We start from the raw sequence: 13,731 nt of genomic DNA, 5'->3' as shown, positions 1-13,731 counted from the left end.
GAGAATAAATCTCCATTGTCTTAGGCCACCTGGTGGTACCTTGTTAGGCAGCCACGAAAAACTAATACACCCACCCCCCTGCCCGGAATGTCAGTGCCCACCAACGTGACCCTCAAAAGCTCTGCCACCTCAAACCTCGGTCATCTTAAATCTCATTCCCTTAACACCCTTGAAAGGTACCTCGCAGCCTCCACCAGTGTCCAAATGCTTCGGCATAGCATGCAAGGGCCCCCATATCTTGATCCCACCTTTCTTCCCACTCCAACCTGCATGCCCCACACCAGGCCTCAGGCCCACACCACACCCCATGTTCCTCCTGGCCTGGGACCCTTCATCCCACATCCTCAGCCCCATCTGCTCTACGCATCCTCCAAGCCCAAGACTCAAAAATCTCCTCCTCCACTAGATCCTGTCAAAAGGTAGGTCACTCCCTCGTCTTCATGGCACTTTATACATTCCTCTCAAAGAATATCTGAAACACATATTCTTTATTTACAGGTCTGTCACTCCTTCTAGACAAGGGTTTCTCAACCTGGGAACCACTGACATTTGAGGCCAGATCATCCTTTGCTGTGGAGGGCTATCTGAAGCACTGGAAAATATTAGCAACATCCCCAGCTTCTGGCTCCTAGATGCCAGGAGCAACCACTACACCTGTACACACACATGCGCATATCTGTAACAACCCAAAATATCTTCCAACACTGCCAGTGTCCCTGGGGAGGGGGAATCACCCCAGATGAAAACCGCTGCTTTGTACTGAAGCCTCTGGGGGCTCAGGACCCCAATATTCTTAACATTCATTTACTCTTTCATTCATGAAAGACTGGGCCAGACACTGTGCTCAAAGCCAGGGATAGAGTAGGAAATATGAGTCTTGGACCCTGTCCTCATGAAGCCACAGCTGGCAAAGTGCCAACAAGGTGCTCAATAACCATGATTGAATGACAGAATCCATTTGGCATAGACACACACATATATAGTAATTATTCCATCAGAATATGGAAAATAAAACCCCAGGGGCTAAAATTTTTCTCCCTTCTCAGGCCCTAGCATTTCCTATCTAAGGGGGGATCCCTTTACACAGAACGCCATGTAAGTGCTGCTCCCTGCAAGTGGACAACTGGCACAGCTTGTATGTTTGTATCTCCAAGAGAACTACCCATAAACAAAAGAGAAGCTCAACCAAGAAAATGAAAATTAGGCTCGATCCCCAACACAGCCCACACAAGCCAGTGCCAGAACTATCCACATCAGAGGATATAGACAGGGCTGGGAACCTTCCACCCCAAAACAGGAAGCCAAGAGTGCCTGAGCTTCCAGAGTATTCTTCCCTCTGCCCGGGAGACACTACACAAGAGTCTGGCAAGCTCTGAGAAGATCAAATAAATGGCAAGCTGAACAGTCCCTAGACCTCACAGAGGCACGGGGTGCCCTAATGAGTAGTTCCCATTGCCAAGGCAACATGAGGGTGTTTACCAGAAGCAGAGGCTGTGTACAGAGGGCACGCCAAGTAAAGTTGCAAGAATGAATCAGTGCACAAAAGTGCTTGGCCAAGATCAGCCTTAACCAGTCACTTTAACCTCTCTGGGACTAAACTTTTGCTCATATCGAATGAGAAGGAAGAACTCACCTCTAAGTTCCCTTCTAGCTCTAGAACACACCCGTTTCCACGCCCCCCTCTCCAAAAACAGTCCTGACCCACAGAATCTCCCTCTCCACATAAAACAAAAGAGGGCTCTCTTCCTCCCCTCCCACCAAAATTCTTTCTGCCAGAAATGGAAATAAATAAAGAAGCCGTTTCCACTTCCCCTCAGCTTCTGATAGGCGCTGGACAAACAGACAAGATGCAGGTGGTCTCCTACCATGAAGCCAGAGATTAGGAGAACTCTGGCTGGTTATGTGATCATCTGGAGGGGCCAAAATGTAAATGGGAAGTACCATGACAACATTAGAAAGCTTTCAGCTACAAGAAATGGACAACTGATCCAATGATGGTTTAAACCATGTGGACCTCTCTGGTTTATTTAACAAGGAGTCAGAGGAGGCAGGGGGGTGCAGTCCTGAGGCCAGTTCAGTAGTTTAACAACTTTATAAAGCCACTCAGTCATCTCCACTTTCCATCCACAGGCTTGTTGCCTCATGGTCACACGACAGGTGCCCTAGCTCCAACTATCATATCCTCTTTTTAATTTTCCAAAGATAGGAAACTAAGGAGCTACCAGGGCATTGAGAAGGCACTCTCCCCTGCACCTGTACTATTTTCAGCAAGGAATATTCTTCTCCAGAAGTCACAAAGCAGATTTCCATTAAATCTCAACAGTCATATGCTCACTCCAAGCTGCAAGAGAGGCTAAGAAAGTGAAGATCTGGTTTTAAACAACAACAACAAAAAAAAGTTTTGGGTTTTGTTTTTTGGGTTTTTTTGTGGGTTTTTTTTGGTTTTGTTTTTTTGTGGTTTTTTTTTTTTTTTTTTTTTGCCATGCCTGCAGCATGCATAAGTTTTCCAGCCAGGAATCAAATCTACACCATAGCAGTAACAACGCCAGATCATTAACCCGCTAGACTACCAGGGAACTCCCAAAAATAAAATAAAATTTGTGTGTGTATGGGAAGCAGGCAGGGGAAAGCAGGGATAAGAATGATGGTGAAGTAGGCAACAAGGCCTCTGGCCCATACAGCTATACCTAGCACTACGCTGGTAAATATTTAACAACCAGCTCTCAAAAAAGCTAAAACAAAATTGTAGCATTTGCAGTTTCCTTGGTGTAAATACACCACAATGCCAGACTTCAAGCTACCAGCATGCTATTAATTAGCTCACCAAATTCCTGAAATTTTAATAACAGCTGGTACAAGCCTACTCTAGCACACCACCAAATTTATACCTCAACATCTGGTATCAATTAAGTTTACAGTGCCCCTTCCCATTTAAAACACTAGATGATTAGGCATTATTCTCTCCAGGTCCTAGCTGAGGAAAATGGCACAGTGCCCCAAATCACACTGCAAAGTGGCAGAGGTGGGATACTCACAGAACAGCCTAACCCAACCTCATCACACCTTTGGCAGGTCATACGTGACTATATTTACACCCTCAAGGTCCCTCTGCCTAATCCTTGGCTAAAAGGGCTCTAGCTTGGTTTGGAATCAACAACAAAGATGCATTCGGGTAAACCCAATCAGACTTACCTCATAGTTTTTCTTTAAGTTATTTCTACCAATAGCAATGGTGTGCACCAATAGTGTAGAATATAGTACAAAAAAGGAAATAAAAGTCACCCCTAAACCCATCCTCGAGATAGTAATTGTCTTACATGTGGGTAAATAATCCTTCCAGATTATGTGTATGTGTATATTTTATATATAAAAAGTAGAAATCCTGCTACTGTGTAACATAGTGACAGTTTTCTTTTTAATGCAAAATTTTGAAAACAGGGAAACAGGATAATGTAAGGAATTCCCGTGTCACCATCATTGCCCAACTTCAGAAATCATCTCAAGACAGTAAAAAGCCCAAGCATTTCGATGTTCCCTTCTCAGACTGGAATGCGTAGGAGGCAGGCACCTCCTCTGCACTTTCCTTGGATTTCTGCCCCCAACTGGCTTTCCCCACTCAGACCCTCATCCAGGCTAAGTCAACCAGCTCCTTTCACCATTGCTTGGAGTACACTGGGAAAGGGAACCTTTAATCATGTTCACTCTTCTTATGGACACTTCCACCTTCTCTAATTTCTCCCTAGTCTTTTAAGAAGCCTCACAACTGGGGTTCAAAACCTCATTAAAGCCCTTGCTCAGAAGTTTCAGAAGTTCCCATTGTGGAACAGCGGAAACAGATCTGACTAGGAACGATGAGGTTGTGGGTTCGATCCCTGGCCTCGCTCAGTGGGTCAAAGATCCAGTGTTGCCATGAGCTGTGGTGTAGGTCACAGAGGCAGCTCAGATCTGGCGCTGCTGTGACTGTGGCGTAGGCCAGCAGCTACAGCTCTGATTAGACCCCCAGCCTGGGATCCTCCATATGCTGTGGGTGCAGCCCTAAAAAGACAAAAACAAAAACAAAAACAAAGAAAGAAAGAAAGTGAGTTTCAGAAGAAAAACATCTTTGGAGTTTCCAACTTCCACTCACTCCATTCTTTTACTTCTGCTTTGTTCTCATCTGGACACATGACATGACTGCTAAGTGGTTCAACTAAAATCCTAGGACTCTTCATCCTCATCTTCTCCCACTTAGTGCTCACCCAAGGCAGTCTGCCCTCCAGACCTCACTTCTTGGCCCTCCATTTTCCTAAGAATCGCATTGTATCTCTACAGGTGCCAGTCTAAGTGAAATATCCAACAGGCTAAAGGATGGTGGCTGCACTCCAAATTAACAGTTTTACCTGAGTTCCAAAAGAGCTTGGTTGAGAACCCAGACCCACAGTGAAACATAGCCTCTATAGCCTCCAATAAGTTCAAAGGACATGCTCATGGGACAAAGCAAGAACTGCTCCCCTGTACCCCAGTTTGGCCAAGTGCTTGCAGAAGGGAGCTGTGAATATTTCAAGCATGGAATTCTATTCTGTCATAAAACACGTACTGCTGACAGAAAACAAGCCTATGCTGGGAACTATGGGTATCAGAACAGAACTTCAGCAGAGAAAGTAGCTAAATGCATTTGGAATATACTAATACTTTGAGTAGTGTATTAGTCTAAAGACTCCAACACATCAAATATTAAAGAGCAGGTGGAAATAAGGGGGATTCACAATGGTCTCTACAAGTAAAGACACAAACTAAAGCAGTGGTTCTCAAAACTTCATGTGTTTAGGAATCACCTCCAAAGTGTTTTCAAAATGCAAATTTCCCAACTTCCTTCCCAGAAATTGCAATTCAGCAGGTCTAGGGTGGAGGCAGGGTAGCATGGGTGCATTTTTAACAAGCATCTTTGACAGTGCTGCTGCAGGTGTTGGCAGTCCCTGAGAGATGACAACCCCTTGAGTTCCTCTGCCTCAGCCACAGTTTGGGTGGCAACACTCTTGTGAGCAGTGGAAGAAGCAGGGCCTCTGACCGAGTGGTTCTTACACTGGTTCTGGCCTAAGATTCTCAGGAGGCATAAGTTAAATATACAAATGACCCTCCTGAACACTGGTATTCAGGGGGATCTCTGATGGGGCCCTGAGACCAGCCAATTCATCTCAGGAAGCAGCTTTCTCCCTAACCATCTCTGACTTTTGGTCCCTGGGACAACTGGTCAACCTGTCCTCTCTTCCCAGCCAACTTTATCAATATCCATACTCTCAAAATTTATTAAGAAACAAAATTTCACGTCCTCTCACCCTACCTCCCCAGCTGTTGCTAAAACAAGCATTTAATATGTTAAGAATTTTAGATGCTGGAGTTCCCATCATGGCACAGTGAACAAATCCGACTAGGAACCATGAGGTTGCAGGTTCGGTCCCTGCCCTTGCTCAGTGGGTTAACGATCTGGCGTTGCCATGAGCTGTGGTGTAGGTTGCAGACGCGGCTCGGATCCTGCGTTGCTGTGGCTCTGGCGTAGGCCGGTGGCTACAGCTCCGATTCGACCCCTAGCCTGGGAATCTCCATATGCCGTGGGAGCAGCCCAAAGAAATAGCAAAGACAAAAAAAAAAAAAAAAAAAGGATTTTAGATGCTAACAAGAAAACAGACATTACCAAAGTTAAACCAGCATTGGGACAGTTAAGTGTTATAAATACTCACAATTGCTGGTTAGTTCTTTCTTTCTGCATTTTATTAATTTGCTCGAGAACTATTTACTGAGCACCTAGTCTCATCCCACACACTAGGCAGTTCACAACTGTGCACGCCACAAACAAGCCCTTGCTCTCATTTAGCTTACATCCTTGTGTGGGAGGAAGACCAGGGACAGAATCAAGATCCTAATAAGGGAATTTCAGACAGTGACAAGCACTACAAAACACATTAACACAAGATAATGAACTAGCAAGGATGAAAGAAGATGGGGTAAAGGGAGGCCTCCTTCCCAGGGAGTCTCCACGAGTAAATGACAGGAAACATGACTGCAGGCAGCAAGGGACAGGAACCTAGACACGAAGGAGCTAGCCTGCTAGGAGAGAGGTGGCCATTGGTCCCACCCATCCTGCCAGGAGGGGCTGAGCAGATCAGGAAGGGGCCACATCTCCAAAGGCAGGTCTTAGGGATGTTATTCTAAATACGATGAAGCCTGGGGACCATTTAATGAGGGAGACATTATACTAATAGTAGCTGACCTGCACTGGGCACCATCTGCAAGCCAGGCACCCTTCAAATCTCATTTTATCTTCCCAGCAACCCTATGAAGTAGGAACAAATAAGAACCCCATTCCAGATCTGTCAGATCCGAGTCAAATAGGCAGTAAGGGATGCAGCCAGAGCACAAAGCCAGGTGATCTGGCTACAGGCAGTGCTTGCAGAGTGGGCAAGGGCCAGAGGAGCAGGACCTCAAAGGCCTAGGTAAGGAGTTTGAGTTTTAGTCCCAGCGTAATAGAAAGCCAGTAGGGAGGGGACTAGACTTCCCACTCATTCCCTTAGATCTGAGCTCAAAGAGAGCACAACTTCTGGGGAAACCTACCAAACAGTAGCCTGGCTGGATGTTAGACCAAACTACTGCAACTTCAGCCACATAGAAATGTCTCCTCCTGCCCTGCCAGCATCAGAAAGTACTCTCCAGCCCCTGAGGAACTGAATGCCACCTTCTCCCTAGGTCAGGATCTCAAAAAGTGAAGCCTTGGACCACCAGCATCAGATCACCCTGGATCTTGTTAGAAATGCAAATGATGGGGGCCCCACCTCCCTACTGAATCAGAAAAACCCAGCCATCTGTTTTTAACAAGCCCTACAGGTGTGTCAATTATACACAGGCAGACACCCCCACCCCCACCCGAGTTGTGCTGCACTTGTCCTTGGGCAGCCTCTGCAGTGCACACCAGGACATCCTCCCCCAGAGCCCTGCTGATAGGGTTCTCCAGCTCTTCATACCTAGAAATCTCACTATTGCCCCAACCTATTTGTCTAACTACTTTGGTTTTCTGAAAACATTTACTACTCAGCTGTCTAGGCTGCTTCAACCCCGGAAGTAAAACTTCTCTTCCTTCCTGCTTCTAGAGTTTAATTCTGCTTTCACGTCCTCTGAGGTGGACAGCAAGGATAATTTCTGCCTTAACCTAGACCTTCCCTAACACCCCTCGGTCACCAGATCTCTCTTTATTCATCCATTCCCACTTTCATTCATACATTCCTACAAATATCCATAACCCCAGCATCCTAACTGCACTGGGTGCCAGGTACTGAAGTGATTCCTAAATGGTTCTCATTCCCACCCTCTCAAAACTAACCCATTAGTGGGGGGTGTCGCGGCAGGGGGGAACATGTAACTGTGTATGTAATTAAAACTATATACTTATGTTAGAAAGGCCTCTGGGGAGGTCACTGGGCTGAGATGTGAATGATGAAGAAGCAGAAACTACTGGCAGTAGTTTATAACAGCAAATACCTGGGTGCTGAATCCATGCCATACACTGGTCTAGGTGTTTTACGTGTATTATCCATGTAATCTTCCCATAGCCCTAAGGGGCAAATGACATTCTCATCCCCACTCTACAGGAGGGAATAATAAGACATAGGGAGAAAAAGCATATGCAAATGGCCAAGCCAGGATTCAACCCAAACACACACACAGGCTCCAGAGCCTACCCTCCTGACCACAGGCTTCGATGAGAACAAGGTGGTAACGAGGGGGAGGCAGACAGGTGTCCAGGCAGACAGAGCAGCATGTGTAAGAGCCCTGGGGCAGAGGGAAGAAAGGAAGTTGAGCAAATTGGTGAGACAGGGAAGCAGTGAATGGATTGGGAGGCTATTTGGGAACTGGACTGGACAAGATGTGCTAATAGATGTATTATGGGATGTAAGGGAGAAGGAGTCAAGGAAGGCTCCCAGTTTTCTGATGTCCTGTTGTCAAGTCTTGAAGACAGAGGGTAAAGTATTATAACACAAGATATACTCAAGTCCTTGAGGCACAGAGGCACTGTAAGCTCTCAAATAGACTCATCAATCCAGCAGGTTAAAGCTTCCAGTTCCCACCCCATCCCCACTTCTCTGCAGGGGGTCTTCATTCAAGTGTTCCAACCTATCCCCTGAGAACTATTTTCCAGAACACTATTAGCACAGGGGTAACAACAACAAAAGCTATAGCGACACTAATGAGAATAGCTTCTACCAGGAGGGGAGTTTTGAGCACAAAAATGTAATGCATTTAGAATCAGGGTTCTCAAATTTTTCTGAACAGCACAATTACACTCATTTACAAATGAGAAGTTATGCAGCTTGCCCAAGGCCACACAAATGCAAAGAGACTGAACCAGAATCCAAATTCAGGTCTGCCCAACTTGGAAGCCATACTTCCTCCATTATCAGCATTTCCCACAAGGTGAAACACATCTCTCTGACAGACTACACCAGTGGTTTTAGATGAATTTTTTAGTTTTAGCAGCTATGGTCTTGTTTTAATACAAATAATTGTGTGTGTGTGTGTGTGTGTAATATCAAATAAATAAAAATTTTAAATGAGACATATACATGATTTGATATAAATTTATATATATGTACCTATGTAAGTGTAAGTGTATATGTGTATACCTTATCAAATACATGACATCTTGTGTATTACTGCCTAGGAAATAAAAAGTTTCCTAAAAGTTAATTTAAAGAAAGCATTAGCTCTAAGCCAAGTATACTCCAATAAAATTTTTAAAAATTAATTAAAAATTTTAAAAGAAACATTAGAATAAAAGTACAGGTGAGGCAGAGATAGGAGAGAAATCCCGAGGCAATGAATGACTAAAGGTGATAAAATACGGCTCACCACAGCACGGCCCAAGAACAGCCAAGCACCTGTTTCATATAGTACTCAAATTTGGCTACAGCTACACACAACTCTGACTCTGCTCCAGAGAGATAAAATGCTGGTTGCCTCGGGGAAAATGGAATAACATCAGAACAACACAATTTAACATAAATCATCCTTCACACTGTATTGGTCTTGACATAGACACTGGTTTGATAGCCCAACTCCTCTGCTTATTTACCACACACCTTAAGTAAGCTTTCCTAGGCCTCACTTTCAGTTTGTCATAAGGAAGTTATGGAAAGTGGGCTCTAGGTCACTTTTGGCTTTAAAGTTCCAAAAAATGTCATAAGACCTTGAAATCCAAAATTATTTTTTCTCAGAATCATAGAGGCCCTAATCCTAAATGACTGTTGATATGACAGTAAATACTAAATAATCCCACATGGCCCCCCAGGCCACTATCCCTTAACTGGGAAGATGCTATCAATTATGCTACCCTCTGGAAAGATGTGACAAGACATTAATTACAAGATGATAAAGATAAGCCAATGTCCCTGTCCCAAGCAAAACTTTCAGAATTTTTCTACCACAAATTTTTAAATTATTAACTTTCTTTATACTTGTTTGTTTGTGTTATTTCATCTGGAACAATTAACTTTTTTCTTGGTCAGGGTATTAGGGAGAGAAATAGATGGGGAGGAAATCTGCAAAATCTCATCAAACTCCTATCCTTAGGTGAAGGCTCCACTGAGAACCACCTGTAAAACCTTCCCAGCTTCAATTTGAATTACTCTACAGATGCTCAAACATGTTTAATGTACTAAACTTCTGAAAGTTGTCACTCCTTATCTTTCAGAAACATTAACCAAGTTTAACCAAAACAAGCATTTTTCCTCTAGTATTGAAATAGACACATTTATCAAACAGGAAGTCTTAGGGACCCTTCCTGGCCTTCTTCAGAAAGCTGGTTCTACGATGTCAGTGAGCCTGTTAACTTTTAACAGAAGGTTTTTAGATTCCCAGAAATAGAAGTTCTGAAATAGGCTTACTTCATGTGTAGCTCAAGAAAACAGAGGATGGGTGGGCTGCAGCTGGCAAACTCAGAAAGCACAGCTGGGTAGCAGGTGATCTTTAAAAAAAAAAAAAGCAAATCCCTGGGCAAATTGTGTAGCCAGGGGTGATCATTATAACTGAAGAGTTGTTACATAATTACTTGTTAACTACAAACATATACATGACTACAAAATGTCATGGTTACTCTATCCATTGAAGCTAGTGTATCTAGAGCAAGAGTCAGGTTTCTCCAATTAATTTCATTCAAAGAAATTAACAGCTCAGGAACCTAGTCCCTTCCAAGGTAACCCGACTGCTTTTACATATACAAAACAGCCTCCAGTAATTAAGCCAGTTGCCCGGCGATGAAAATCAGTGTTTCCCTTTTACATTGATTTTTTATGGGGAGAGGGGAAACAGACAGAAGTGCGTCCAAAGAGTAAATATTCCATCACTTCGATAAAAACGACTTCCACTCTAAATTGGAAAATTCGAACAGAAAGGATCTTCCTCCCACCCCACCCCCTTCCCTGCTCAGCTGGCGCAAATCCCAAGATCTGTGTCGGATGCACCGCATTCCAACATTTTTCAAAAAGTTTACGAGGATTTAGCGAAGCGGCGAGGAGAAAAATAAAGCAGGCTGAAGCGGGGGAAAGGGAGCTGGAGGGTTTCCGCAAGGAAGAACCGGGTGAAGCGCCCGGCTGCGCTGTGCAAGGCCCGGGAACAGGGAAGCGACCCGGCACCGGGAGAGCTAGCGCCCTAGTGGAGCGCGGAGACTGACAGCTGCTCCGTCTCCATTGCCGGGGGTCCCCCAGGCCCCCAGCCCAGACCCCGCCGCCAGTCCGCTTGCCGACCCTTCCCCCGCAGCGCCGGCGATGCCCCGCTGGGCCAACTTGGCCCCGGGTCAGCGCTGCGGAGCGCGGCTCCAGTTGCGGGAAAGGCCGCCGGCGCCCTTACCTCCTTCTGCTTGGGGTCCTGCGGGTAGACGTCGGGCGGCCCGAGCCGGGGGCGTTTCAGCGGTCTCTGCTCATAGCTGAGAAGCCCGAAGGCGGCCATGATCTCTCATGTTAACCGGCGAAATGAATGAGAGTTGGAGCTGGAGCAGCCGCCTCTGAGCACCAGGGAGCAGCACTTTGCAGACAGACTCCCTCTCTCCCCCTCCTTGCTCGCTCGCTGTGGCGCTGCAGGCAGGAATAAAGCAGGTTGGATGCTGCCGCTGCCCGGCACGCAGACACGCACTGATGGGGGCAGCCTTAGGCTGGCACCCCGCTGCGCTGGAGCCCCTGGGACATACCGCTACCGGAGGGGCTTGGAGGTCTGCCAGGGTCCTCCGCGGCTCCCGCCCCCGGTCCCCTCCACCCAGTCCCCAGGGGGAGGAGCAGCTGATGGGAACGTGTGACTTTTTTCACCAATGGACCCAAACCCAACCCAGCCCGGCGCAGGGTGGGGGAAGGGCACGGGGGGGGAAAAAAAAAAAAAAAACTTTTCTTGGCGCCCCAGGCGGGTGGCTCAAGTGCTCTCCCAAGGAAAGGGTGGCCCTCCTACCCGAGGGAGAGACTGCGGAGCGGCCCGCCCCTGCCCCGCTCTTCTTCGGCAGAGACCTTCCCCCGCCGCCACGCGCCCCGCAGACCCCGCCACCTGGGCGCGGACCTGGCTAGGAAGGAGGGAGAGAGGCCTGGAGGGAATGAGGGAGTCAGGGATGCGGACGGTGAGGAAGCGGTCAAAGCCTCCTAGACGCCCACAGGGCTCCGGTGGCGCATCCGCGGCTCGGGTCCCCTCGGCGGCTCCGGGAAGGCGCCGAGGCGCACTGCTGGCGGTCGCGGCGGCTGGAGGGGGCCGTGCTCACGGTGGCTCGGGGCCGACTTAACCCTTTGCTGCCCCTCCAGGGGCTGGGGAAGGAGGGGGGTTGAGGATTGGCAGCGAGAGCCGACGGGGGCAGCTAGTCCGCGGGCGTCTCGAGCTCCTCCTGCCAGCCGCCCTCTTCCCAGCCGCAGCTCCTCCTCCCTCCCAACCCCCGCCCCCAACAGTTTACCTGTTGGTCCCCGGCTAGTGGGCAGGGGCCGCCGACAGCGGCGGCACTTGGGCGGCCGCAGCCTCCATGATTCGGGCTGGGATGGGGGGAGGACTGGCTTTGATCTGATTTGTAAGGTATCGGTCTCGGCCAGGAGAGCTCCAGGGACGCCGCGAAGTTTGCCACTGTCTGGGGGCGGCTGGCGACGCCGGCTCGCTGCCGCCGGCGTTCTCGCCCCCACGGCCCGGGAGCGCGAGCTTCCGAGTTGGCGGACGGCGGCGCGGCGGCCGCACTGAGCATGCCCAGCTCGGCTGCCGGACCGCGGAGGAGTTGGCTGCGAGCGCGCTCCGATCCGCCTCTCCGGGTTTTCACAGCCGCAGAGCGCGCAGCCCGCGGGCCGGGGCGACGGAGCTGGCCCTGGGGTGAAACTGGGCAAGGGAGAAGGCGCCCCCAGGATCCCTTTCCCGGCCGCAGCCTGCGCCATCCTCCTCGACCTCTCCTAAAGTCGCTGTCCCCTCGGCCTGAGCCGGAAACCTCACCTGCGCCGGGCTTGCGGAGGGAGGGAAGGGATCCTCCAGGGGAGACCTTGGTCATCCAATCCGCCTGCGCTCCCCGCTCGCTTTGGGGCGTGGGCACCCAGATGCTGGGCCACCTGCCGCGAGCACTGCGAGACCGGAGCCGCGGAGGCGGGCCCAGTCTGTCCCGAGGGACCTCACGGGAGGCGCGCCTGGGAGGATGCGCCCGCGCTCGGCCAAGAATGATGGCTGCCATTTATGGAGCCCTTGCTTCGTGCCAGGGTCTTGGCAGTAAAGGTCTCTGATCCTTAAAAAAATAAAATAAATTTTTAAAATTACAAGGCTTTACTGTACTCTTTTTATAGATAGAGAAATCAAGTCAGCTTAGGGAGACCTGGTGGCTTGCTCAAAGCCACAAAGCAAACTCTGCCGGATCCTAAGTTTCTGATCAGTTCTCCACGACTTGGAATTGGAAGGCCTGAACTGCCCTTGCCCGATAAGGTCAGGTTCTCCCACCTTAAGGAATTTCTCAGACTCGTAGTTCCATCCTCTATAAGATGATGGGAGCAGAATCTAACCCAAAGCCTTTGCACAGTGCCTGGAACATAGTAGGTGCTCAGGAGATGTTGGCTAACCCTAATGATCTACTTAACACTGCCGACTTTGAGCAAAGGATGGAGGAGAGGGGTGAGAAAAGGGTAGATAAGGCATGGCAACTTTGTAGGAGGCTAGTTCCTCATTCCCGACTCTGACCTATTAGCACTTCCCAAAGCACTTCCCTGAAGCCAAGTCAGGCCTGTAGTTTTTGAAATCTTTACTCAGTCTGAGCAAGTACTTTTAGAAAACAGTTACTTCCACCAAGAGTCATTTCCTGACAGCTCTCTGCACCCTCCCCCAAGGATTTCTCTTCCATTTATACCCTAGGTGTAACTTCAAACTGAACTTGCGCTTGGGGTATAAGCATCCATCAAATCGAGCTTCCTTGCTTGAGAAACAGCAATTAGACAGTTATCTAATTTTATTAGGAAAATTGTCAATACATCAGAACACTACACAGAAAAAATGGCATAGTGAACCCCCAAGTTTTCATCTCCCATCTGTGACAATTACCAAGGTTTTGCCATTCTCTTTTAATTCCACCCACCCCCCGAAACAGTGACAGACACTGGAGGGGACAGTAATTGTTCACTGCTGCAACATAGTTACTTAACATGGAACCTGGCCTATAGTGAGCTCTCAAAAAAATGCTTGTTGGCTGGTGGCATGGATGCTAGGTGGGTGAGTAGGTGT

The 13,731-nt window shown here is 48.1% G+C and overlaps 2 protein-coding genes across 3 annotated transcripts in view; both read right to left on the bottom strand.

Annotated features, from left to right (window-relative positions):
- The window catches only part of MED12L (mediator complex subunit 12L), a 352,961-nt gene extending 340,728 nt beyond the window's left edge, over positions 1–12,233 (bottom strand). For both annotated transcript variants that reach the window (XM_047784689.1, XM_047784699.1), the window contains exons 1-2: positions 11,948–12,233; positions 10,873–11,096 (exon numbers count right to left, since the gene is read on the bottom strand). In XM_047784689.1, the coding sequence (XP_047640645.1) occupies positions 10,873–10,971 (99 nt within the window). In that variant the 5' untranslated portion in view covers positions 10,972–11,096; positions 11,948–12,233. The remainder of the gene's footprint in view (positions 1–10,872; positions 11,097–11,947) is intronic.
- Positions 11,646–12,410, bottom strand: LOC125110764 (basic salivary proline-rich protein 3-like). The gene has a single exon (XM_047752337.1). It carries the CDS (start codon positions 12,408–12,410, stop codon positions 11,646–11,648), a length of 765 nt encoding a protein of 254 aa, XP_047608293.1.
- Positions 12,411–13,731: the final 1,321 nt, after the last annotated feature.

The sequence above is a fragment of the Phacochoerus africanus genome, chromosome 1 (assembly GCF_016906955.1).
Source record: "Phacochoerus africanus isolate WHEZ1 chromosome 1, ROS_Pafr_v1, whole genome shotgun sequence".
Taxonomy (NCBI): domain Eukaryota; kingdom Metazoa; phylum Chordata; class Mammalia; order Artiodactyla; family Suidae; genus Phacochoerus; species Phacochoerus africanus.
Note: the sequence above shows the minus strand (reverse complement) of the source record. Positions and strands in the feature narration are given on the sequence as shown.

Bases quoted from the DNA above. Each gene is read 5' to 3' on its own strand.
- LOC125110764 (XM_047752337.1), bottom strand. From the start codon at position 12,410: ATGGCGCAGGCTGCGGCCGGGAAAGGGATCCTGGGGGCGCCTTCTCCC.